The 26,410-nt window shown below is 53.8% G+C and overlaps 2 protein-coding genes across 4 annotated transcripts in view; one reads left to right on the top strand and one right to left on the bottom strand.

The window, feature by feature from the left end:
* Positions 1-12,461, top strand: part of Lhpp (phospholysine phosphohistidine inorganic pyrophosphate phosphatase) — an 83,752-nt gene extending 71,291 nt beyond the window's left edge. Inside the window, exon 7 of the mRNA XM_048455210.3 lies at positions 11,576-12,461. Within this exon, the coding sequence (XP_048311167.2) occupies positions 11,576-11,672 (97 nt within the window). The 3' untranslated portion in view covers positions 11,673-12,461. The remainder of the gene's footprint in view (positions 1-11,575) is intronic.
* A 5,014-nt stretch (positions 12,462-17,475) lies between these two features.
* The window catches only part of Fam53b (family with sequence similarity 53 member B), a 65,567-nt gene continuing 56,632 nt past the window's right edge, over positions 17,476-26,410 (bottom strand). For all 3 annotated transcript variants that reach the window (XM_048455212.3, XM_048455213.3, XM_085693228.2), the window contains exon 4: positions 17,476-21,311. In XM_048455212.3, coding sequence (XP_048311169.1) covers positions 20,952-21,311 — 360 coding nt within the window. In that variant the 3' untranslated portion in view covers positions 17,476-20,951. The remainder of the gene's footprint in view (positions 21,312-26,410) is intronic.

Below are 26,410 nucleotides of genomic sequence, written 5' to 3'. Positions count from 1 at the left end.
AGGCTAGTGTGCTCAGGACCTACTGGACACGACCGCGCAGGCACCCACTGGGTGAGAGATTGCTGTGACCATTCCTCACCCAGGAATAGCTGGAATGGGAGATGCACCGGGGCCTGCTTCCCAGTGATCACCCCCATAGCACCCTAAAAAAATCCCGTTCCCCTTGTCTCTCCAACCCCCAACAAGCCCTGCACATCCTCATATCCCAGCGTAGCTGATTCTAATACACCAAACTGAAAGTTAACGAGGGCCTTCTCTTGTGAGACCCATGGAGGGAGCTGCAGAGATAAGCGGACACTAATCACTGCGGCCTTCTCCAGACTCAGGAAAAATCTCAACCAAGAATCTCAAGCCTAAGTTGCCACCAAACCCTTTTGCAATTCTTTTTCTCCAGCACCTTCTGTGGGTCACTGGGTCCTGCTGCTGTCATCCACTCATGGTGGCAAGCAGTGGGCCAGGGGAAGAGGTCCCAGATTCCTTGGGACAGGCTGATAGCTTCCTAGGCACAGAGGGACGGAAGGCAAAGGGACGGAAGGCAGGGCTTGGAGGGTCAAAGCTGCGTTGAGTAAACACTCCTTGGAGCAGCTCAGCCTCCTGGTCATGGATGAAAACCGGAGAAAACAAGATTCTGTCCAGGAGCCGTCCAGGCAGCCCGCCAGGAGCCCAGGCAGCTTGGACAGGGTCCCCCATGGACACAATTGGCCCAGTGTGGGGCACAGCACCTCAGGCAGGCTGGCTTCCCGGTGTGAGCTGAATGGCCCCTCACCCTACCACTCAGCTGATTTACGAGCTGGCATTTCTGGCTTGTGATTTAAGGAGGTGCTTTAGTTAGCTTTTCGGGGAGCCCAGTACAGGAGGTGTTAGATAAATCTGGGTAGGATGCTGGCCTCCTACCTGGTCCCTCTGGGGTTGCTTCGGTTTTCTCATGCGTACAGAGGCATGAAGGTAACCTGCAGTGCTCGACACACGGGAGAGGGACTAGGGAAGGGCTGGAGGGCACCCTTCCTAACCAGGCACTCGCCTGGGGTGGCAGAGAGACTCGTTTGCCCGAGGCCTGGCTCTGACCTCTCGGGCACAGTCTTCCTCAACAGTATCTGCCCTCTCTTGGCCCCAGTTTCCTCACTTGGAAACTAGGGGACTACACTATAGAGACTGTCAGGTTTGGGGGCTCGATAGAGTATTCCTCTGGTTATTTCCAACATGAGGGTGATGCTGAGACCCTTGTCCCCCTCTGCTGGCTCTTTGACCAGAAGCCGCTAAACCAATGGTTCTCAACTTATGGATCATGACCCCTTGGGGGGTCACATATTGGACATTTGCATTATGATTCCTAACAGTCGCAAAATTGCAGTTATAAAGCAGCAACGAGATAGTTTTATGTTTGGGATCACCACATGAGGAGCTGTATTAAAGGGGTGCAGAGTTAGGAAGGTGGAGAACCACTGCTCTGGAGTGTCTTGCCCTGTTTCTCTTTGGTGTGTGACTTGAGGTCTCCTTGAGGTGCTATGATGAGCTACCATGATGTTGGGCATGCCCCCTCCCTGGGTTGGGACCCCCTATGACACCTGCTGCAGCCAGTGGCTGGGGAGAGGGGCCTGTGGTCAGGTGGCTTGTGTGCTTGACAGTATACCCCCGCCTCAGGGTTACCTGGCTCGGCCCTGTCTGCAACAATTGGATATGGTCTGCAGAGCGCATGGCATCTGCTGTACCCAGACAAGTATTTGCCTTCGGGGCCAGCCCTAGCTAGTCGTATTCCTCCCATAGTTGTCAAGACACAGGTTCAGAAGGGGCTGCCGTGGCCCTGGCTGAGACTAAAGAATAAACTTTCTGGGTGTGGTAGCACACACCTTTAAGCTCAGGAGGCAGAGGAAGGTAAATCTCTGTGAGTTTGCGGCCAGCCTGGTGTACCTAGTGAAATCTAGGCCAAGGCTTCATAGTAAGACCCTGTCTCAAATCATCGTCATTGTCGTCATCATCACCATCATCTGGTTCTCGGGAGAAGTGACAGTACAGAACTGTTGTCCTCATCTTGTGCTTTCCCAAGCCACCTCCAAGGAGCCTAAGCGTGCCTTCACAGTGGCCTCACTGGGACAGTGGTTCATTTCCCAATCTCTGTAACTCTCACCTGTAACATTTAACTCTTGCCTACTCATCCTGAGTCCTCTTCAAAGCTATGTAGTGTCCTACCAAGTAGATCCACGGGGAATTAAGGCTAATAGGTTTATTTCTAGTCCAACTCTGGACTCACTTTGCTGCAGGGGAGTGCCCTCTTTGCTATGGCCTGCAGTGTGCAGCTGCTCTATGCAGCCCTGAAATCCCTTCGCGCGTTTGTCTTTTAATTCCACAAGCCTTTACCGGGCACTTTCCACAGACCAAACTCCATGTTGCTTTAGAATGAACTCTTAGCAGAAATATCCGGGCCTGAGGTAGAACAGTGTTCCTTCCATGGATCTGAATACTCAAGTCAGTGTCTCTCCAGCAGAGATGCTGGTGCATCTGGAATAAGAGCAGGGTGAGTCCCTACCCCTGGATAGGGCCAAGTCACAGCAGTCTGCCCTGCTATTCAGTGCTGGCTCAGCCTAACACTCAGAGGCATCCTCAGTTATTCCTATGTCCTTGCGCTTCAGAGGGACGGCTTGCTCAGGGTGGAGCTTCAGAGGGGCAGCTTGACCCAGGCTTTTGGACCATGCTGTATATCACCAAGTGGCTGCTGTGGCCTGTGTTCCTTCAGGACCTCTGGGCACCTGGATTCCCTGTTTCGTGCTTCTCAGTGGAGCAGGTGGGATAGAGGCAGAGGCTGGCCCACCAGAAGTCCCTGGAGAGCCACAAGGTCGGTTTCTAAGCTCAGGTCACACTTGCATAGAGCAGGAACTCCCAGGGAGCAGCTGGCTGGCCATGGACACCATGAAGGGAGGTGAGCGCTCACTGGGAGCAGAGAGATCAAGACAGAGGTTCCAAGGGGATGCCCTGCTCTGCTACCTGGTACCCTGGGCAAGCTGTTCTTAGGAGTATCAGTCCCCCCTCCCAGGGTGTCAAGTCCCTGGCAGCCTCACTTTTTGCCTGCTAACAGGATCCGTGTCTCAGTCACTGAGCTCTGCTCGGCACCAGCCAGCTGCAAGACCAGCAGGGATGCCTCCTCCTCCATGCCTTTACTCTCCTGGCCCCATATAAAAGCTCAGAGTTTAGGGGTGCAGCCTCAGGAAGCCAGCTTGAGAGGGCTGAGTGGCTTTCTCGAGAGGCCCTGAGTGAGTGGACCCTGGCCCCGTGCCCTGGGTGTGGCGGGTACAGATCTCTCAGGGACCCAGCTGTTGCGCTCGGCGAGGGGTGGGACCAACTTGTTTAAATCCAAACACACATACCAGGTGCTTACCATGTTTCCATCAAAACATGAACAGCTGTTAGAGGTCCCTCTGTCCCAGGCCAGCTGCCAGCCCCCACCGTTGTTCATCACCTGATAGTTCAGTCCTGGACCCCCATGGGATCTAGACCAGGCTACATAGGTTTCCAAACCAACCTCTCAATCCCATCTCTGTGACCACAGGCACGCCAATTACCCTTGGGTTGTCAGCTGTAAGACAGGGGTAGCATCTCCTTCCCTAACTGCCGTGAAGACGAGCTGTGTGGGGCAAGTCCTCTTCTCGGGTCCCCGGGACACATAGGTGTCCATCCTGGGTAGACTTTCCAGGGCCATCACTTTCACAGATGACTTTGTGAACTTCTCCTTGGCTTGAGGACCCAAGAGGTGTGAGTGGCTGCATTTTCTGTCCCCGGCACCACTGCACAAGCGTTTGCAGGGCCTGAGTATCTGTTGCTTGCAGGGGCTTGCTCAGAGACCGCATTGCACCCTGTGGCCAGCACACAACTTTGTGGTTCTGTTGAGAGCCCCTTAAGGATAATGCTTCCTGCTGAAATACGTGGGCCTCAGGACCTGGCGAGGATCCCTCCAGTATGACTCCCCAAAAGGCCTGGAAGCTATCCCTGCCCACTCTGGCTGGAGCCAGCTGAGAAACAACAGGAAACGGAGGCACAATTGATTGGCCACCTAGTGTAGCAGGCCTACATCAGTCTTCTATCAGGGAACAAGCTCCAGCTTTGGGTCCCGTCGTCTGTGCATCCAGCCTGTCCCCTAGGTCCAGCACTTGCTGTGGGCACACTGTGCCCCAGCCGCTTCGTCTCCTTACTTCCCACTGCGGCCTCGGGAGGGGCTTGTCTCAGCTTACTTTCATAGACAGAGAAGGCTCTGGATGTCCATTTGCCCAAGGACTCACGGGTGTCAAAGCCAGCCCTCTAGGAACCCCTGTGTCCCTGTGTGAAGGTTGAGGACCGACGGCAGAACCAGGGCTGATACCATACAGTTGTAGGAGAGCAAAAGGTGCTAATGTGGGTGCCATGGGCACGGAGTGGGTACCTAAGGAAGGAGGCCGGAGCTGGGAGTAGGAGGGCTTCAAGGAAAACTGCCTGCTAGACATACATGTTCCTTGGGGATTGAGTCCCAGCAGAGTTTTACGGGGTAGGTCGGAAATGCCCTTGAGTGCAGGGTGCCTGGCATAAGAACGCGCATTAGAGGCAGTGGAGGTGGGACAAGCAGGAGCCACTTGTCTTGTCCTTCCACGGCTGCCTACAGCTTCCGACCACTGTTGGGTCTACCAGATTGTCACTTCTGGTTTTGTTTTGTTTGCTGAGGTTTTTTGAGACAAGGTCTCATAAAATATAGCCTTGGCTGTCCTGGAACTCGCTGTGTAGACCAGGCTGGTCTCAAACACAAAGAAATCCACCTGCTGCTGCCTCCCGAGTGCTGGGATTAAAGGTGTGCACCACCACAGCTGGCTGGCTTTTAGTTTTGAAGGGCTCTGTCGGCACCAACTAGAAACTCTAAAGATCCTCAGTAGGCATACAAACTGAGGACACCTACCACACACTAGAGCCGTGACCAGGGACTTCGAGGAGAACACTGTCACACCAACAGCTGGCTCCTGCTTTGCCCACACTCACCTCATAGGAAGCTGTCCACTGTGTGGAGGAGGTTCTGGTGGCTCCATGGGCGGGGTTCTGGTTGGTAGGTGTCATCAGTTGAACTAAATCACGAATAGACCAGGCCACAGGGTGATCCTGGGCAGCAGGTAACAGTGTCCATTGCAAAATCCTCTCCTGGCTTCTGTTGCCAGCTGCCTGCTGTCTCTAGCACCTCAGGTCTGACATTGCTCAGGCCTGGTTTCTGGTCCTGGTTACTCTAAGCTGCCCTCTGTGGCCCTGCCCAGAGGCTTCCAGCCCTCCGTCTTGTCAGCTTTTATGGACTATGGGCTCTCTTCACCTCACAGTCAAAGCTGCAGACACTTTGCAGCTGAGACTTGGACCAGAGGTGGAAGGAGGGGAGAGGTGCCCCTGCCTCGGATGTCAGGGTCTGGCCAAAGGTCACCAAGCCCAATAGCAGCTCCCAGAGGGGCCATTTAGAGGAGCCTGGATCCAGATTAGGTTGAAATGTTGCAAACCCACTCTGCCATTACCGCTGGGACTCCGGGCTGTCCCCACCCCCTGAGTAGTTGTTCCTTGTCCCTAGAGACATGGGCCACAGTTGTACGGAGTGCTGGGCAGAGCTCCCAGGGATATCCTGCCAGGTCTGCACCCAACAGGTGGAGGACCCAATGACCCAGAGTTCAGCTTACACACTGGCTGGCAGTCATCTCCCCACAACGCAGGGCTCTGAGCGTCACGTCATGGAGTCAGAGGTAATGAAGCAAAGGGTATCTCAACATCTGAGTCAGGAGAAGCTAAGACACCAGCAGGTTTGGCTTCCACAAAAGCCAGAAGAATGGAGCTGGGAGACCTGCCTTCCCTGGCTACACATCAAGTCTGCTCTGAAGGCCATGAGGGACACCTCTCCATTAGACACAACAGGGCTTCCTGCTGTCTCCCTGTCAGCAAGATTTCCTGGGGCCCAGTGGGGCAGGTAGGAGGCCAGGATGTCACATATGCAACCAGCAGCCAGCCCCCTGACCTGAGTCTGTGGCTCTTAAAAATGTGTGAGACCTCTGGTACCTTCTTTCTCTGCCTCAGTTTACCCATCAAGGCTCGGCCCTCTTGAAACTGACTAACAAGCACCATCTCCTGCTAGCGGAGACGTCTGGTCCCTCCCAGTTGGAGGACAGATCAGCTTGGGATGGACTCTGGGTCCTTGAGACTCTGTCTCAGAAGAATTTAGTAAGGTCAGTGCTGCCCCACTATAGGTCTTTGCTATCCATATGGCTGAGACCACCAAGGACCTCAGGAAGCCGTGGAGCTAGGACAGACAACATGTCCCCTCCTGCCTCTGGGCTGCACATCCAGCCTCCAACATATGCTGCCCACATGCAGGGGAGGGTGTGTCTCAGTTGGGGGCACAGGTCCCCACTCACTCGTCGCTCTGCGGACATGCTGACAGGTTTTTGCTCTGGTGGAGGTGGAGCAAGAGTGAGAGCAAACAGCTGGAGCCCTGGGAGGGGGATGGGAGCCGGGGCACTACAGCACCAGAGCCTGGAGCAGAGCATTGGGAGACAGGGCTCCTCGCCACTGCACAGAGGGCTGGCTGGGAGCCCTGTCCTTCTCCTCAGCCTGGCTCTTCTGTGGAGAAGTGCAGGCGTTGGAGGTTCGGCTGGGTGGCTCTCAAAGTGTACAGCATTTCCAGTTGCACTGCACTCCTGCTGGGGTATCTGTGGAAGGGGTGATCCTACTACAGAGCCAAAATGGCAGAGCATTTGGCAGGACACTGGATCAGACCCCTGGCCACATTTTTGCTTTGTTGGACTGGCAAGAGAAGGAACCTTTTGGTTACCTGTGCTGACTGCAAGGGTGGTACCAGTCATAGAAGGTGTCTCCACTTCCTTTAGTGGCCAGAGAACCACAGCCCTAATGTAGTGGTTTGAATGAGAATGGCCCCCATAGGCTCATATATTTGAATGTTTGGTTCCCAGTTGGTAGACTGTCTAGGAAGGATTAGAAGGTATGGTCTTTTTGTTGGAGGAGGTGTGTCACTGGGGTTGGGTTTTGAGGTCTCAAGAGCTCATGCCAGGCCCTCTGTTTTTTTACTCCATCTTGCTAGTAAGATAGATGTAAGCTTCCAGCTACTGCCTCAGCACCATGCCTGCATACCTGCTGCCACGCTTCCCACCATGATGGTTATAGACGAACCTGAAACCACAAAGAAGCCCCCAATTAAATGCTTTCTTTTATATGCTGCTTGGTCATGGTGTCTCTCTCCAGCAATAGAATAGCAACTAAGACACCTCAGTAGGGGCCTCATGAAGACTCTTTCAGATCTGCCATTGGCCAGCCTCTGTTGTTGGAGCTTGGAGCTGGGTGAAGGCCCTAATCCTTGAGGTGTAGCCACCCTTCAAATTGCTCCAAGCCAATGAAGAATCCCGATGAAGCTTTGGTGGCTTCAGCTGGGTATCAGGTAGGGACAGGACTAGAGATAGGCTTCAGACTGAGGGTTACAAGGGTACAAGAGCAAGCACTGGAGCCCAAGGTTGGAGGGTGCCATGAACTCAGGGACCAGGCAGGCCCGGCCCTTCCAGGGCTGTGATAGGAATAAATCTCACTGTAAGTCTCTCAGCCACCAGGCCTTGACTGTAGTGGATACCAGAGAGCCCTTGACTGAATGAGGACATGGACTCCACGGGAAGGATGTCTACCTAAATATGTTTATAATCAGCACGACCCAGTTTTCCTCAAGGGACAGGGCAGGAACACCCAGCTTCAAGCACACTCTTTCCCCACCCACCTACAGAACCTAGGTCTAGTGTTATAACAAAACAGAGGAAGAGGAGCATTTGCCTGAGAATTATGTCTAGTGTGAACCACCCAACTACACTACTGGGAGATTGCCGACCCTTGGGCACCAGCCAGCAGGCCAGCAGTTAACTACTGGCTGGGTTTAAGATGACCCAGCCTCTTGCCTGCTCCTCTTTCACCCAGGTAGCTGTGCCTTGACTATGTGTATTTTGAACCAGCAGGTAGGCGGCGGGAACCCTTTGAATACATGCCCAGTGGAGAGGTATCCCCGATAGGCTTCCAGAAGAGTTTGGATTTATAGACCAGAGGAGGCAGGTCTCCCAGCCATTCTGGCCTTTGCGGGAGCCACTCTCTGGTGGCTAGGCTCCCGGGTAGTTCAGATTCCCACCCCACCCACATTCAGATACAAAAAATGCCCTTTGCATCTGGCCCCATGAAGATCCCCTCTGTCCTCCAGCTGCGTCATTGTGGCCTAAAGTTGGCATTACTACCCCATGCCAGTTCCCAGTTCACTGAATGTTCTGTCCCTGGGCAGCCCCAGACCTGGCCTCAGCCACCAGGGGCAGCAGCCCAACTGCTCCAAAGCAGTGGACAAGAATGTGTGCCTCCCTGTAGGCAGGAGAGCCCTGCCCTGCTCTTGGGGAGCAGGCAGTGGCTGGAAGAGAGCAGGAGCAAGCCCCCGGCAGTCCTGCCCCTGAGGAGGTCCTTCACGGGCTCCTGCCATCTGTGCCCTGAAGGTGGAGGTAGTGGGAGGCTGTCCTTGCTGGGCTTCTTGGCTTGGGTCCCTGTGCCATTTTCCTTCACAGGGTACAAAAGCCCCTCCCTCCCTGTGACGCTGGCCCGTGGGCTGCGTGCACAGAACCGCCTTGTTTCTGCCCTTACTCAGTCCTTCCCTGCACTCAGCTCCTGGGGCCTGTGGGGGAGGACTAGCTAATGACAGGCAGCACCCTGCCTCCCAAGCCCTTTGTTCATTCACTGGGTGGTAGATACTTCCTGGGTGCTGCTGAGGCCAACCCCGCACTGGGGACAAGAGGGCGAGAAACTTGGCCCCTCCATCTTGGAGGCACACTGTCACTGGCAGGTGAAGAAGCAGGGTGCTGTCCAGTCACAGTGGGATGGACACAAGCTCTGTGTGCTCAAAGAGCACCATACACTATAGATAGTGCAGGGTCAGAGGTGGGGACTCCAGCAAGTGGAGTCTTGAAGGGTATGTAGGAATTCTCATAGAACAAATTTCAAGAGTGTTCTAGGCCAGGCAGTGGTGGTACACACCTTTAATCTTAGCACTCGGGAGGCTAAGTGGATCTCTAAGTTCGAGGCTAGCCTGGTCTACAGAGCGAGTTCCAGGACAGTCGGGACTACACAGAGAAACCCTGTCTCCAAAAAAAAAAAAAAAGAAAGAAAGAAAGAAAGAAAGAAGAAAGAAAGAAAGAAAGAGAAAAAGAAAAGAAAGAAAAAGAAGAGAAAAGAAAGAGAAGAAAGGAAAAAAGAGGGAATTCTAAAGAAAGGCAGTGGTTAACACTTGATGCAGGAGGATTGCTTTAAGTTTGAAGGCAGCCTGGACTCCCTAGTGTCTCAAGAGGGAAGGAAGGAAAGGTAGGTCGCAGGATTCTAAAGCTTAGCACAGACAGTGGCCTCTGAGTGTGGGGACTGTCAGAAGCTGGTGGCTGTCATGTGGAGGGGTCGAGGCAGGATGGAACTCTGCTCTGCTGAGTGTCTAGGCTGTGGGCATTTGAGTTTATACAGCAGAGAGGCCAGAGCAGGTGAGCATCCTGGAACATCGTGACTGAAGGAGAGAAGGAAGGAGACCAGACTGAAGAGGATTCTAGTGGATTCAGTGGAGGGGCAGGGGGCAAGCTGGAAGGAACCAGCCTGGCCTGGGCAGAAAATACCCCTTTTCCTTGTGAGGAATTCACCAGAGGGTAGGATGGCAGCCATGCTGGTGGAGGCCAACCTGATCATGCACCTTCTTCTGTGAGACCCACCACAGGCTGCTGTGCAGGGACAGAGGAGTGACTCTCCCAGGCAAGCCCCTAAGCCCCAGACTCCAGACAGTACCCAGGTGAGCTGGACGGCTGGCAAAGCTGCTTCTGCCCCACTTCCAGCCAGCATTCAATGCTGTGAACAGGCATCCCGTGCCATCCCCAGGACGATGGTGGAAGCTGAGCTCAGGCCTTGGAGCCCTTCACAGACTTCCTGACCTTCTGGCTACCCATCATACTGTCCGACCCTGGCTGTTCTCCCCTTCTCTGCACAGGCCCCACCCACCCATGAATGCGGAGCCGTTTATTCCTATCACCCTTCCCTGTGGTGAGAGGCTCCCGTGGTCCCTTCTAGTTCAGGGCCTTGGCAGCCACAGAGAAGCCCTTTCCCTCCAGGACATACATAACCTCTAGCCGGTATTCTAGAGTTGTCAGAACCAGTCTCTGAAACAGACAACGTGGGTTTTCGCTATTCTCAGAGAGCTGAACCACTTCCTTCAGGCTGGGTGGAGGCTTGAGGGGGCAATCATAATCTACATAACTGGGTAGATACAGTTCCCAGGAAATGTGAGTCAGGCCTGGGGTAGTCCCAGTAGCATGGCCCTTAGCAGTGGAAGGTTTTCAGAAGCTGGCCCTCCTCCTGCCACACCCCAGTTGATTGCTTAGTGTGAAGCCATGAAACCTTGGGACAGTGGGAAGGGAAATTCTGGTGGCCAAGACGGGACTCTGCCTCACAGCTCTGGCAAGGCTGCCCGTGGTCCCTGGGATGAGGCCCACACATCTTCAGAGGACTGTAAAGATGAGCCCTCCCTGGTCCCTCCTGTGCGCAGTGCTGTCTACCTAGAGTCCATTCTGAACTCAGAACTCAACCTCATTGAGTGTCCAGGCTTCTGACTGCAGGTGTGGCCAGGGAATGGGTAGGCATGGTCCTAGTCCTCAGCATCCCAGCCAGAGAATGGCTCTGCTAGGAGCCCCTGGCATCCCTATGAGGCAGCAGTGGCCTCCAAGAACCGGGCAGCACATGGCACCCCAGAGCATCAGGGAAGGGAAGAGTTCCGGTTGTCAATACCCTAACTGTCCCCACAAAGTGCATGCACCAGCCCAGCTCCTTAGTTGCCAATAGGGTTCTCTCGCTGGGGGACCCTTCTGCTAGATGCAGACGGGAACCAGGGCTAGCGGTTACTCTGGGGCAGAGTGGTGCGGAGTGGCAGACAGGAGCATGTGAGTGTGTGCACTGGTGAGACTGCAGAAGAAGGCACAGTGGGAGCCACAGCCCTGGCTACCTGGCAGGGCAGAGAGCACGGAGGTGCCTCCAGGCTAAAGCGAGGCCCGTGCTGCATGCTGGGAGGCAGTTTCACAGTGGATGACTGGCGGTGACTTCAGAAGGCCATTGTAGGCTCACTGGCTGCTTAGGTTTGAGTGTGGTTTGTCCCCCAAAGGCTCGTGTGATGGAGGTTTGGAGGTCACAGTGTGACCATGTGGGACGTGATGGCACCTTGAACGACTTGGGGTTTACGGGGAGGTCACTGAGTTGCTGTTTTCAGGAGAGTTGGGGTGGTTCTTGTGGGCACTGAGAGGAAGAACCTGCTTAGTCGTGAGTACTTAAAGCTTAAGCCGGAGCCCTGAATCACTCTCTTAGACCACGCTGCCACCGTGACCTCGTCTTTATGCTCTCCGCAAGAGGCTAACGTGGGATCTTGAGTCTCTAAGAAACTGGAACTGCACAGACGTCTTCTCTCTGTGTTGCCTGGGTTCTAGTATACAGCAGTAACAGCGATGGAGATGGACTGCCTGCTACTAAACTAATCCACAGCTCTGTCTTCCAGGCCCAGCGATGAACATCATCCAGAAGTAAAAGCTGACGGGTACGTGGACAACCTTGCGGAGGCTGTGGACCTGCTGCTGCGACACACGGACAAGTGACAGGCCATCAGAGCCAGTGGACAAGCACACCACCCTGTGCCCACGCTTCTTCCCACCACTGTGTCCCCCTCCCCACACTTCCAGGCCCCAGGCTGCCCAAAGCTCTGCTGGCCCTGCCCTCTGCCCACTGCCAGCATGGGTGGGTGCAGGAAGTTCTGGGATGCTTGTCCCTGGGCCACAGCTAGACATCCCCTTCCTCAGCCTCCCTCCCTAGCCTCTGGCCTGCTCCCCTCCCTGGCCCATGCCATGTTCCCTATAGTGACATCCAGGAAGGCAGAAGAGACCTGTTAGTCCTCCAGAAAACGAAACCCTCGGACATGGCTGGAAGGTCCCTCTGAGACTGAGTCCCTGAGTTCCTTCAGTTACCATTGGCACGTGGTCCTTTTATTGGCACCATCCAATTGGCTGACACATGTTGACTCCTCTTTCCCATGTGAGCGAGGGACCTACAGAAAACCCAGGGGCGTGCCCTGTACAGTCCGGGAAGCCCAGCGCTGAGCCAGCCTACCCACAACTCATAGCCCTACGTGGCCCCAGGCAGAGTGACTGATTAGCACTCTGCCCCCTACCCCTTCTCTATGGCAGTCCAATGCCCTCCCTGTCCCCACGAGTTACCCAGACATGGGCAACTTAGGCAACGGACAACTACCCTCCCACAGAGCAGAAATGTCCACCTCTACAGTCAAGGCTGCAGGCACAGGAAGGACCGTGGAGTCAGGATGCACAGACTTGAATGTGTTGTGCCCAGTGCACAGAACAAACTAATGACTCAATAAACAATCAACAGTCCGGCCTTTGACTCAGCTTTTGTTGGTGAGGGTCTAAAGTGGGTAGAGAGAGAATGGAGGCCCCGAACAGGGTCTTAAGTTCCAGCCCTGTTCCTGCCACTTGCTGGAACCACTGAACAGTAGAGGGCCAAGGCTACAGAACTTCTTACCTGCTCTGACCCCTTTAAGAAATTAAGACATGGAGGCTGATAGTGGCCAAGGAGAGTTTCTTTGTCTCTAATGGGAGAAGACAGACCAGGGCAAACACCAGCCCTGACTCCTGTATTCATTCATATTTTTAAAGATTTTATTTTCAATCCTATCTGTTACATGTATGTATGGACATGTTACATGTATGTATGACATAGGTGCCCTTGTGGAGGTCAGAGGAACAGCTTGTTAGATTTGGTTCTCTCCTGCCACCTTTACATAGTTTTGGGGTCTTGAACTCAGATCGTCAGGTTTGCATGGCAAGCACCTCACCAGTCCTGAGTTTTCATTACTACAGCAGAATACCAGAGGCAGGCTGAGTGTGGTGGGGTTACATGCTCATAATTCTAACACTTAGGAAATAGAAGCAGGAGGATTGCCACAAATTCCAGGTCAGCTTGAGATACACGGCAAAACTGTCACCAAAATGGTAACCAAAACTGAAAGAAAAAAAAAAAAGGAAGAAAAGAGAGAAGAGCAGGTTATATAGCTCAGTCTGGGAGGTTGGAGGGCACAGCACCAGCCTCAGTTGAAGACTCATAAAGAGCTCATGGAATCTGCCATGGTAAGATGGGAAGACAGAGGGGGTGTCCCTTTTGAGGGAATGTCCCCAGCAGACCTAAGGACCTGACACTTTTGTCTTGTTTTGTTTTGTTTTGTTTTTCCCCAAGACAGGATTTCTCTGTGTAGCCCTGGCTGTCCTGGAATTTGAGCTGTAGACTAGGCTGGCCTTGAACTCACAGAGATCTGAAAGCCTCTGCTGGGATTAAAGGTGTGTGCTGCCACTACCCAGAAGACTTTCCATATTTAAAGGTCCCACTGGCTCCTGATACCACCACCTAGGGGATCAAGCCTCCAACTTTTGACTCTGAGGGCAACACGGCCGTCTCCAACCATAGTGCCTCACTACACTTGGCCATAGTGAGCCATGCTGTCTGCAGTGGGACAAGGCAAAGGGCAGTGGCCTTCTCTGAAGGGCCTCTGGGACAGTACTCCCTCCTACCCAAAGTGTTGGGTTTCAGAATCTGTCGAATGGATACCTGGTATTGCTGTTTCTTCCCTCAATTGATCCAGAAGCCGTTGGTGAATCTCTGGAGACTTCACCATGAAGTGAAGTCATGAAAAGAGATCAGCTAAGGAATTGCCTCAGTGGGTAAAGAAGTCAACTGGAAGAGAACTCACTGAGAAGGAAGTTAGCTGCAAGATGCTTTAGTCACTAGCTAGCCATTCAAGCATGAGGCCCTGTATTGGCCTCCCAGAACTCAGGTTGAAAAAGAGTGTACCAGTACAAAACCAGGGCATTGGAGACAGGAGGGTCCTGGGGGCTGGATGGCCAGCCAGTCTAGCCAAATCAGTGAGCTCCAGGTTCAGTAGGAGACTCTCTCTCAAAAGATAACAGACAGGATGGCAAGGTGGCTCTGTGAGCAGGCACTTGTCATCAAGCCTGACAACATGAGTTTGATCCCTGGGGCATGTAAGATGAAAGGAGAGAATCCACTTCTGCAACTTATTTTCTGACCTCCACACCCATGCTGTGGCCCATGCGCTCACACATGTTCAAATAAAGAAAGGCAGTGAGAAAGAAAACATAGGTAGAAAGATTGAGGAGGAAGACATCTGACCTCTGACTTCCACACACATGTGCGCACACGCACACACACACACACACACACACACACACACACACACACACACAGTCATCTGAGGACCAAAACCTGAGGTTGACATCTGGCCTCCACATGTGCATGCACACACCGGTACAACTGCAAACACATAAAGGAATCATGGGTCTTCTATGAGATTTCCCTAGACAAAGACACACTGAAGCCTGGGTCCCTCGGCACTGTGAGCACACCAGCAGGGCCTTGCTGGGCAGGCTGACCTCTAGTTTATCAGACAAACAGTGGCCAAATGTCTGCATCAGGATGAGGGGCCACCAGTCTGGCCAGTGTCGCTGACCTTTAAAGAAGGGTCTCTGACTTCATAGCTGGATACACAGAAAGTTCCAATATTGTCCCACAGCAGCACAGAACAGAGGGTGTGTGGACACTAGAGCCATGCAGGGGGTTGTGTTTGCTAGTGAATGTGTCCTATGGGTACTGGGACTCTTTCCTTTTTTGCTTAGAGGTTGCCGCTGTGCTGGCTCTCAGCTGGTCTCTCCAGATAAGCTGAGCTTTCTCTGCAAACCCTGGATGATCTGGGCAGAGATCATGCTGTCCTCTGAGCCACAGTGGGCTTAGTGAGATGGTCCTTAAAGTGACTCATCCAAGATCCAGAAGGAAGAGGCAGAGCGGAGATTCCAAGGTCTAGCCCCACATCCTGTGCCCTTTCTAAAATTGGATTCTAAGATGCTCCCTTCAGCCTCATCCAAAAGCCCGTGAAGACGGCCTGTGGTGACCCCAGGGCTGCGATCACCCAGCACACGGCTGTCCTCTCCCGCAAGAGAAAATCCATTCCTACTCATCTAGATCCAACAGCCCCTTGCCTCGATGCTTCTCAGGGGAACAGCACTGCCCAGTAGCATGACTTTCCTTCTCTTGGTCTTTCAGCTGCCCACCAGTCAGCCTATAGGATTATCACAAAGGTCCCCACCGCCTCTGATGTCCTCAACAGGTGGACCAGTCAGGAAGAAGCTGCCCGCAGGTCACTGTAAAATGGGGACACAGGAGCCCCAACCACATGGCAAGGGTAGAGGGTGCTCAGGAACCCGCCTCACAAGCCAGTGGGATTAGCACTGTAGCTACAGCTTTCCTTCAGGTGGTAGGTATGTTGAGCAATTTGCACTAGGTTTTGATGTTTTGGGGCCATAGAAGCAGTATTACTGTAGGAAATACAACCAAAAAGTTTAAAAAGAAACCAGTAGCCATTTGGAGGTCTGGCCACTGTCCAGGCCAGGGTGTTTTCTTCTTGACTTTTTTTCTATGCACATTTCGGGAAAGGGCTGCTCTCTAGTGTACCAAGAGCCAGCATCAACTCACTCACAGAGGCCCATTGGGTCACCATCCCTGTGTACAGACAGGGGCCTGCTTAGTGACTGGGAGCATCCCTGGAAGAATGCACTTGTGAGCCAGCTGAGCTTGGGGACTGTAGAACACTGAGGCCTGCAGCTGCCCAGTGAACAGGGCATGGTGTGATACTGCTCCCTCTGAGCCCAAGCCTGGCTGCGAGTGGGGAGCCTCTTTTAAGCAGACCTCACAGTGCAGAAGACACAGAAATGTTATGGAGGCATCAGGACAGAGGCCAGGGCAGTCATGCTGTCAGCTTGGGCTGGAGCAGGGTCAGTATGAAGCTGGCACCACTGGGGAGTCTGAGGTGCAGGTAAGGGAATGTTGGGTCATCCAAGGCCACTGTGCCCTGCCTTTGGGGATCTGGAAAGCTGGGCCGTGCTTGGTGACTTTCCTCACCCTCTTTCTTGTTGTTACCTTACCTACCATAGACAGAAGGCAGAAGGGTGGTGTCCTGGGAAGACCAAATGATGGCCAGCCTGAGATCTCCTGCGTGTGCTCGAATTTAACTGTGCATATGGCGTATGTTGTATGAGTATGGGTGTATGCCAGTGTGCAAGGGATGGTCTTCACCTGCCGAGCTCTCTCCCTGGCCCCAAGGGTGGTTTTGTGGGTTGTATTGTTCTGGTGGCTCTAGGGAGTGAACCCAGCACCTGGCACATGCTAGCAAGGGCTCTACCACTAACCTATATCCTTAGCCCATGGTTTTGTTGTTGTTTTTCCATTTTTTGTTTTGTTTTGTTTTTGTTTTTTGAGACAGGGTCCCCAAGCTGGCCTTGAATATGTAATCCTCCTGCTTCACCCGCCTGAGTACTGGGGCTACAGGTGCGTTTCACTACTCCAAAACACCTCTTTTTTTTCTTTTAAAATTTTTATTTTTTTGTTTACGGATGTTCTGCCTACACATGTCTGTGGACCACACGCATGTAGTACCCAGGAAGACCGGAAGGTGACACTGGATCCCTAGAGTTACAGATGGTTGTTAGCTGCTCTGTGGGTGCTGGGGACTGAATCTGGGGGCTCTGGTTCTTAACCATTGAGCCGTCTCTCTGGCCACCATCCCTTCCCCCTTTCTTAAATTACATGTTCATAGACCATTGTTTGGCAGAGGATCTGTCATCAAAAAAGCAAAGCAGAAGGGTATTTATTCCAGGATTGCACACTGGCCATAGCAGAGGGTCTGGGAGAGCATTCCAAGGCCAGGTAACAGGGCCCAACACTGGGTGACAGAAACTGACTATTCTCTACTGGGGTCCTTGGGACAGCTGACACAGTACATCTCTTGAGCTGCGGTTACCCAGGTCTCCAGTCTGGAGCTAAGCACATGACTATGGACCCATTCTGGGGGGCGAACTGTGTGTTCTAATGTCTCCACAGCCCAAGAATCAGAGTTCTGAACTGTGCTGCCCTCTGTGGGGGCAAACGCCCCAAGCTGACAGCCCAGCTGTACCTCATTGCTGCTATGTGGAGAGGGAAGTTGGCTGCCCAGTCCCTGTGGGACTCTTCTTGGTGGCCCTGTCTCTCAGCCAGGTCAGCTTCCTCTCTTGCTCTCACCTCAGAAATGGCAAGGCAGCATGTGCCCCCCCCACCCCCACTCACTCATGGCGGCCTAGGTCTCCGGCTCCTCCTGAGGCTGTGATGGTGGCTTTGGCTAGCCGTCTCTAGAAGTCGCTCCCACAGTCTGTCCCCAAGGCATGAGGACAGGAATCCACCTTGTTGTCTTCCCAGTCAGTCCAGAGCCGACGCTCTCATGGACAAGAGGGGACAGGAGAACGGCCGGTTCACTGCACCCAACAAAAACCACACAGCCGTACCCAGGCAGCCGGGTGTTGGACCAGGAAGCTTTATTTACACAGTAAAAGTAACAAGCGAATTCCTGAGACTAGAGCGACCGTAGCGCGAGGCAGTCATGGCCTGTGTGGGAGGGCAGGCAGTGGTGCGCGGTGCTAGTGAAGAGGCCCAGCACAGGCTGCCCACGGACTGCTGCCCTGGTGGGGGCCCGACTCACCACGCCAGTCACCATACTACCTGAAACAGTACCACCGCTGCCCGCTGGCGGGGACAGCACACATGGCCCCAGGACAACCTGCGGGACCATCTGCTCCTGACCCCGGGGCATCCCCGACACTGACAATGTAATTCATTTGTCAGTGAGACCATGCTAGGAGGTCAGGCTATCCTACCTAGGCTACAGGAGCTCCATCAGTCCGCAACTTTAAAATCGCTTTCTCTTCCTCCTTAAGGGGCCTGGCACCAAGGGGAGGGGTCTGACCAGCAGCATGGATGTGGCAAGGGGCAGCATCTGGGCTGCATGGGCAGAGGGTCCCTGAGCCCTGGCACCTAGCTTACATTTTCAGTGGCCATCATTCAAGTAATTTTAACTGCATCAGTGGAAATGGGGGACAGGATCCAGGGGTGAGTTCTAACTGCTATGGCCCTTGAATGAGCCCGAGGAAAAACAATGCCGTCTGTCTGCTGACCCATCTGGAAATGGGGAGAGGGCACTTCCTGCTTAGTATGGTTGTTTTTCTTATTTAACTTTTCTTTCTGCATACAAATTTAGAAAAGAAATTAAGTAAGGCTTTCTGCACATCTGCATGTGTGGGCGAACAAGTTCCTCGGGCCTGTGCACGAGGAAGCCCATGGGTGCGGACCGGGTTCTACCTTCACCACCCATGAGTAAGGCAAGCGTGGGCAGCCAGCCATGTAAACTGTCTAGGCCGCCGCCCTGAACTCAGGTCAGGTACCTGCCGGGAGAGCAACTCCTTTCAGCGCAGTGGCTTTTGGAGTGAGCGGGCGTACAAGGTGATGGATGGCCCTCTCCCCTGGGTGGCTATGGTGGGGCCACACCTTGCTCTAGACCTTTGGGCTCCCTAGGCAAATGAGTGATCAAGCACACCCTCTGCTTCTTTGGGGGAATGGCACTCACAGGCAGGCTTTTAATGTCACCCGTACTGAAGCCAGCCGACTGCTGAAGCCACACGCTGGAGACTAAGCCACTCTGCTTGCTGACTGTGGTGCCAAGCACGTGGGAGCCTCCTCCAAGAGATCCAAGACCAGAGGTGCTGGATCCAGTGAATGGGGCAGATGAATGAGTCTGGGTAACATGGCAGCTGAAAGACACATGGGCACCTTCCAGAAGAGACCTGCTTTGCTCAGTTAAAAGAATGTCAAAAAGTAAATGAAGACAGTCTTTCTCTAAGCAGAAAAGCTCCTGCCATCTTCTCTGGCTACTATGCTGGGGGCTCGGACTGAGGCCTTAGTAGGACAGGGACAGTTCAGAGAGGCCTGAGGAAGCTGAAAAGGGCCAGCCCTACCCCAGGTTTGGAGCATTTACTGCCCAGGGAACAGTGTCCGAAAGGATAACTGTCCTTCAGCCAGCAGGCCTAAGGAAGGTAGCCTCAAGACAAGCCGTCCATTACAGCAGCTTTCTCAGACCCACCTGCCACCAGAGCGGCTGGTCCCAGGCCACAGGCCAGGCAGATGGCTACTGGTGGAGGCTGTGGCCTTAGTGTGCTGTGTGAAATGGGCCAGGGGACAGGGCTGGGCCTCTACCATCCTTAGGAGGGTGGGATTCAGGGACTGTGGGACGACTCCAGACCCAGAACCTCTCACTGTGGGCTTTCTGGGCACTGGTGTGTGTTCCCCACACCCTCTCAGCTACCTTCCTCCAGGTTTTATACAGAGAAAGTGTGGCTGCCACGAGCCACGAGGCAGGGCTCCCATGTCATGACTTCGTCAGCTTTCTACTTTGGCTTTCCGGTGCCCTGAGTCCCGCTGGTCTCCCACCACCACAGGTACCCACCATGCTACCCAACCCGGGGCTATAGGAGTGGGACTAAAGAAACATTACCTATACATCAGAACTTGAGCCTCGGTCCTTCGGGTGGATTGACAAAGTTTAAACAGAAGGGCCCCATAGAGCTCTTTCTTTAGGAGAAAGATAACCATTTCGGCTCAACCAGCAGAGGATGGATCCATGGAGGGTAGGCCCAGCAGAGTGACTACAGAAGTGCCTAGATCACATGTCCATGAACTCGAGAGAATGCACCAGTTATTTTTAGCCTTATGGGAAAACAAGCCACTTGTGTAAGCCAGCCCACTTGCTATTGTCTGCAGAAGATGCCAAGTTTGCTAAAAGCCAGAGTCCCAGAGTGCAGAGCCCTGTGGCCTGTCTGTAGGGAGGATGGGGGAGCTGCCTGGACAGAGACCCTCTGGGAACTATGCTGGGGAGTGAGGAGCTGCGAGGGGGAGTGTGATTCAAGCCATGCTGTGGCTGGGCCTGCAGAGAAGAACCTTAGAGCTAGGTTCGCATCAGCGGACTGGGAGGGGGTGTTCTGAAGCCAGTGGTAGTACACTTTGATTAAAGCCAGCGGTGTCTGTGAACAAGCAACAATGTGCTAGGAATGCTGTGACTTGCAGGCTCCCCGGCCTAGGTCACCGCAGAGGGATGCCTGCCAAGTGGGCAGCCTGCAAAGCGGCCAGTAGACATCCCTCTGCCCAGGAATGTACACAGGTCCAAGTCTCCTGCACCTGCTTGTAGTTCCTGAGGACACTATGAAGAGGTCATCTTGTCACTGACATCTCTACACTTGGCTGAATCCACCTAACTCTGCCCTCGGGGATTGGGGAGTAGGAAGGCTGCCAGTGCCAGCCCTGCCAAGGCAGCCCCTGTGCTGGCAGAGGCGTGGGTGATTCTTGGTGCCATGGGAGAACTCATGGGCCCACCTTTCAGTCAACACAACCACCAAATACCTACCCAGTATGAATGGCTTCTGGTCATCCCTGACCTATCCCCTGGTCCCCAAAAATGGGACACGGATTATCCCCCAGAATCCCTGCACAGTGCCCCAAATGGATTAAGGCCACACGGTCTGGTGTCACTACAAGAGGCGTCTCCCGAACCTTCCCAAGCCGGAGGCAGGGAGACCTGGGAGAGAAGGCACGGAGTAAACTAAGTAAAGGAGGCTTTGGGCAACTCCCCAGGCGGAACCTGAGCGAGGCCACGGTGGGCTCAGGCCCCTGGCACTCTGCCTGTGGGATGCAGCTGGCCCAGCCCTCCTGGAGAATGGCTACCCAGCACTCCATGAGGAACAAAGAGGAGGAGACCAAACCAAAAAACCTGTTCTGGGGCTACAGTAGTTCCATGGAACTGGTGGGAGGCCAGCAGTTGCCTGTGAGGTGGGGCCAAGTTGCCTTCCCAAGTATGGGCACCGCAGGGTGACAGCTGCTCCCTGGAAGTGGATGGGGTCCACCCATTGCAGAGCCTCTGCCCTGGGCCGCAGCCCACAGCCCCCTCAGTTGTTCTCAATCTGCTCAATGTCCAGCTCGCCGTCCAGAGAGCAGAGGCTGTTCGTGCCGGCTCCAAGGCCCTGCCAGGCTGCGGCCGGCTCCCCCTTCCTGCAGCAATCCTCGTCTAGACTGCAGCCATCCGACTCCTCACACGACAGGTCCTCCTGGCAGGGGAAGTGATCGTCGAAGGAATGGGGAGCAGGCTCTGGAACCGGGGTCGCGGCAGGGGTCCTGCCCCCCGGGTTGGAGGCTGAGAGCAAGGTGGTCCAGGATCGGGTGCTGCTGACAAGGGCAAAGGGGCTCGGGGAGCTGGGGTCTTCCACCCCCACGCTCAGACAACTGAGGCTGCTGAAGGTCTGACAGTTCTGTGGGAGAAGAGATACGATGGTCAGCGGTCAGCGAAGGGCTGGTCTCCTGGAACCTCGAGCCACGCACACCCCACAAAGCCCCACAAAGCCTAGCAGGCACTTCATCTGCCAGGCTGTAGCAAATCCACCATGAGTGAGACCGATTCATGAAGAAGTACAACCCCCACCCCCACCACCCCCCACTCCGGCTACTGAACACTGTGTTGCTAAAAAGTAACAATTGCAGTTACTATAGAGGGGCAAGAACTGAATGAGGCCCCACTGGGGTGCAGAGAGACAGGTCCATCTGTGACATTTTCAGTAGACTGTGGGAAGGCTGAGCCTTGCTAAGGCCATTTCATTCCAGATGTCCCTCAGTGACATTTTCAGTAGACTGTGGGAAGGCTGAGCCTTGCTAAGGCCATTTCATTCCAGATGTCCCTCATCTGGGATTGGTTCTAGGACCTCCTCCCTCTTCGGTGCGCAAATCCTTGTATGAGATTGTATGTATGGTCAGCTTCAGGATCTGGACAGGACCTGCTATGATGCAAATGCCCTCTCAGTAGCTGCTAACCCTGTGGTGTGCACATGTCCTAGGCAGATACAGTTCTTCCTGAATATTTTTTACCTGAGGCTGTGACTGAGTCTGAGAAGACAGTGCAAGGCATGCATGAAAACAGAAACAAGATTTTTTTTTTTCTTGGTGGTGGTGCTCGAGGTTGGACCAGACCCTCACGTGTGCTAACTGTGCCCTGTATCGTGAACTACATCTCGGACCCTGACATGAATACTCATGGCTACACGGTATTAAATAATACCCGTGAGTGATCCAGATTCCGCATGTCCTCTGAGACACAGACCAGGGTGATAGTGAGCACATGACACAATGCCACCTTATGAGAAGGGGGCTGAGTCAGATGGAGTTATCACCAGGGGACACCACTGCCATCATTCCTATCCCACCCACTTCCATGACCAGAGTGCGAGAGATCTTTATCTATGTCCCAACTGGATATTCAGAACTTTCCAGATGTCTGGTTTAATATGGGTTCTGGGTTCCAACTGAGGCTGAAAATGCAGTGGTTTTGACCCACACTGATCTGCAGCAGGAGGCCGGGCTCCAGCTGCTTCTAGCCGTCACCCGTTGGGGGCCTATGCAACCTTATTTGAAAGACATGTGACAGTCCCCACCTTATGTGGGACATCTACTAGCCCCAGAGAGGAAGTGTGGCTGCACAAGAGCTCCTCCCTGGTGCGACACCAAGTATCACTAAAGATGGTGTCGAAGCCACTGAGCAGAGTGTCAGCCCTGACACTGCACACTGGTGCCACCAAACAGTTCAGATGTGGGTCTCCTAAGCAGACATGGATGGGGGTTGTGGCCTGCCTGATGTCCATCAGAGGCCCTGCAGTCAACTGGGGAAAGAGGAGCAGACTTTGGCTTCTCCCCAGAGCGCAGGAACTTAATAGCGCCTGCTGCCTCTCACCAGCCGATGAAAGACACAGGCCTGTCCCAGGGGCCCCAATCCTTTTACAGGCTGAAGTATTTATGTCTGCCAGCCACCACAGCAAACAGGCTATTAGAACAGGCTCAACAGACAAAGATGAAAGGTGCCCTCTCTAGGGGAAAGTGGCTGTGCCTATCACAGGCACACATGCTGTTCCGACACTCTGCAAGAAACACCCTTCTGATGGGTCCACTTTTCTTGAGATCTTTCAATTAAAAAAGAAAGGAGGGGCAGACAAGATGGCTCAATAGGTGGAGACACTGGCCACCAAGCCTGATGACCTGAGATCAATCCCTAGAACCCCCGTGGTGAAGGAGAGAACTGACTCCCAAGAGTTGTCCCCTGACTTCAACAAGCTCACCAGAGTACCCTCCCATGTGCCTAATAACTAAATATCAGGAAAGAAAAGAGAAAGGAACAGGCTGGGGTGCTAAGGGGCTCAACTCTGGGTTTCAGGGAAAAAGGTTGGGACACCATCTTGTCCTGAGATTCAGGCCCAGGCCAGAAGACCCCACAGCTGTAAGACCCTGCTGATGCTGAGATTTATTTGATGTTTGACGTAGCCCACAGTCACAGAACACATTCCTTCCCAACCACAGCAATACTTGGATGCGACTCGGGGGTGACTTCTGCCTTTCAAGCCACTGACCTGAGCTGAGTGAAACAGCATGGTACAAGAGAGAGAGATGGCTCAACACTGGCCGCTCCTTCCTGGGCCAGACTGCAGGGATGGAGGAGGCCTAGGGGTGAGACTAGGACTAGTCAAGGGCTCAGGAGCCCAACCCACCCTACTGCATCCCTGGCTAAGCATTGCATCTTTTTGCCTCAATAGCTGTGTAGGAGCAAAGAGCCATGTATAGTTAGCGCCCAGGTGTCTCCAGTGCTCACTGGCTGCTGGGTGGGTGATGCCAACGGTACTTGAGCATCACCACGTCTGTGCCAGATGCCAGAACATGCCTCGTTGTTCTCTGTAAGCCACAAAGTGAAAGAGGCAGGGGCCTTGAGGTCAGCCCCAAGAGAAATGCTCCCTGCCCAGGGCTCTAGAACTGTGCTCTCCTTATCTTGCTGGGGCCATCCTGCCTCACCTTGATCTTGCCCAGCAGATGATCTAAGGTACAGCTAATAGGTCCCAACTTTGTGCCCAATGTAACAGCAGAATGTGTTCAGACTGTGTGTCCCAAATTCATGGCAATGCCTAAAGTATTAAGAAGTGAGGTCACTGGGGGTTAGGCCATGGGGGCGGAGCCCTCGATGAGTTGAGGGTTAGCGCTGTAAGGCCTGGGGAAGCACCTCTCCCCCTTCATCATGTAAGAATGGCAACGAGAAGGTGTCACCTGTGGAGAAGCGACCCCTAGCCAGATGTGGTCCCTTTAGTGCAGAGATGATGACTTCCCTGGCTTCTAGAGCCTAAGTCCACTCTGTTGCTCCTCAGTGACTGGCTCCAAGGGCTTGCTGCTGCAGTGGATAGACCAGCAGCTATGTTACTATGGACATAGCCCACAGTAGGGTACTGGGGACCCATCTGCTAGACCTAAAAAGTGCCAAGGTTCCACAGGTCATTTCAGAAGCTGAATCAGACTCGTATGGCATCATGGCTTCAGGAGAGCTACCTCAACCTCCGAATGTTGGTCTGTGTGTTAAACATGGTGACCAAGGGCACCCTGGGGCCACCCTTCCCCCGACTGTCTGTAGTAACTGAGACTTTCTTGCTTCTTAGCAGGGTGGGAAGCTACATGTCTAGGTGGTGTATCTTGTCCCAGGTAAATCACAGAATATCACAGCAATCCCCCCAAATAATCCCCAGAGCCATCTATCTGTCCGTCTGTCCGTGTGTCTCCCTCCCCCAAGCCAGAGCACTTGGAAAAGTTTGATGACTCAAAATTCAATCATTTGGCCACAGTTAAAAACAAGAGCCACCACTGAACACTCCATCTGGTGACATGCTCCACCTGCCAGGGAATATGCGGCTGCCATAATGAGGCAGCGAGTGTTCTGTCCAGAAGCCCATCCCTGGGAAGCCCACCCAGGTGGAGACACACACTGTGTACCCATGCTCAGGTGCACTGTATCCTCAGCACGCCTGTCTACCCTCTCCTAGCAGGTCAGGCGGCTCCCAGGAAGAGCGAGCCAGCACTGCATGGGCTGTTGCTAACCTGGAGACCCGCGTACCCTCAAAAGAGTCCGGGGAAAGCACAGAACGGTGACGTTCCAGGTGCCACGTGAACATATCATCCCAAGTTGAAACTGCTACTCTAGGACATACTTTGCCTCACCCAGCAACTTCTGTTCTTGAGGCCCATGGATGGGCGCCCCACTTCTTACAGGCCATCAAGCTGGGTGGGAACTGTCCTTATGGCCTCAGGCTAATGACCAGAGACACTGAACCCGTTCTTTGAGCCCACAAGAAGGACTCTAGAACAAAACCACACCCAGGGAGTTTTTCTACCAAACCAAGCAGCCCTCAGCTCTAGTCAGTCACAACAGGGACCACTGACCATGCTGTTGCCCTAGCCTGGGTCTCTGGCTCAGTACCCAGCACCAGCTGCCTTGGGCCTGCCAGCCGGAAAACACTGCTAACTCTTCTCCCAGCCGTAGGGCCTTTGTTATACACAGACTTGTTCCAGCATCTTCCTTCCGGGTAGGAGGCTCTGGGCTGGGCAGTGATGAAAGCGGCTAACTCCTGGGGTTCTTTCTTTCCTGGATCCCAATCCCCTGAGGGAAACATGTCAGCTCAGCATACCCTCGGCCCCTGTGCCTGGACAGGGCAACTGCCTTGCCAAGCCTTGTGCCAGATCAGCTTGTTCCCTTCTCCAGGTGATACGGGCCAACATGTCAAGCATGACAAGGGGACCTCAGAAAGATCTTCTAAGCTACCAAACCATCTGTTTCCTCAGCAGTGACACGGAAGGCTAAGTAAGACCTGAGCAGAGCAGATGACAGCAAAGCTCGCCACCCCCACCCCCAACGCCCAGGGAACGCTGCCTGGGTGCCAAGGGCCCCAAGCTTATAAGCTCTGTCCCTCATACTTAGAAGTGGGCATCTGGGGACACAGACAGGCCAGCTGGTGGGGGGGGTGTATGCCTAAGAACAGATGGCACAGCATCCTTCTCACCCTGCTGCAGGCCTCGGAGGAGGAGTACAGGCAACCTAGATTCTAAAGCCACAGGGGCTGGGCTTCTCTGGTGCCCTGTGGCCTTGCTTCCTGCCTCCTTACCTGAGAAATGCATTGTTCTTTCTGAGCTAGCTGTTCCAGCGGGATATTTTAAGAAATGCAAAGGCAAGTGGAAGCAAACTGGGGGCAGGGAGTGGGCTGCGGACATCCCACCGAGTTCCCTTAGTCAAACCAAAGCACCTACTCTGCATGGCTTGGCTGCTGCCTGGTCACAGTTGTCCCTTTCGGAATGCCTGGGGATTAAGAGGCCTGAAGGACACCTTCTTCACAGGGGCAGCCCAGCTCAAGATGAACTCCACAGGCGAAATATGTACTGTCCTGCAGCCAGCAGAATGACATCTCAAAGGCTAGCCACGTTACCCGAGCCCGAGGCAGAGACCCAGCTCCCGTGTTGCCTTGCTACTCAGCCTTTCTGAGTCTTGTCAGCTTCCCTGCCC

The sequence above is a fragment of the Myodes glareolus genome, chromosome 7 (assembly GCF_982192425.1).
Source record: "Myodes glareolus chromosome 7, mMyoGla1.1, whole genome shotgun sequence".
Taxonomy (NCBI): Eukaryota; Metazoa; Chordata; class Mammalia; order Rodentia; family Cricetidae; genus Myodes; species Myodes glareolus.
Note: the sequence above shows the minus strand (reverse complement) of the source record. Positions and strands in the feature narration are given on the sequence as shown.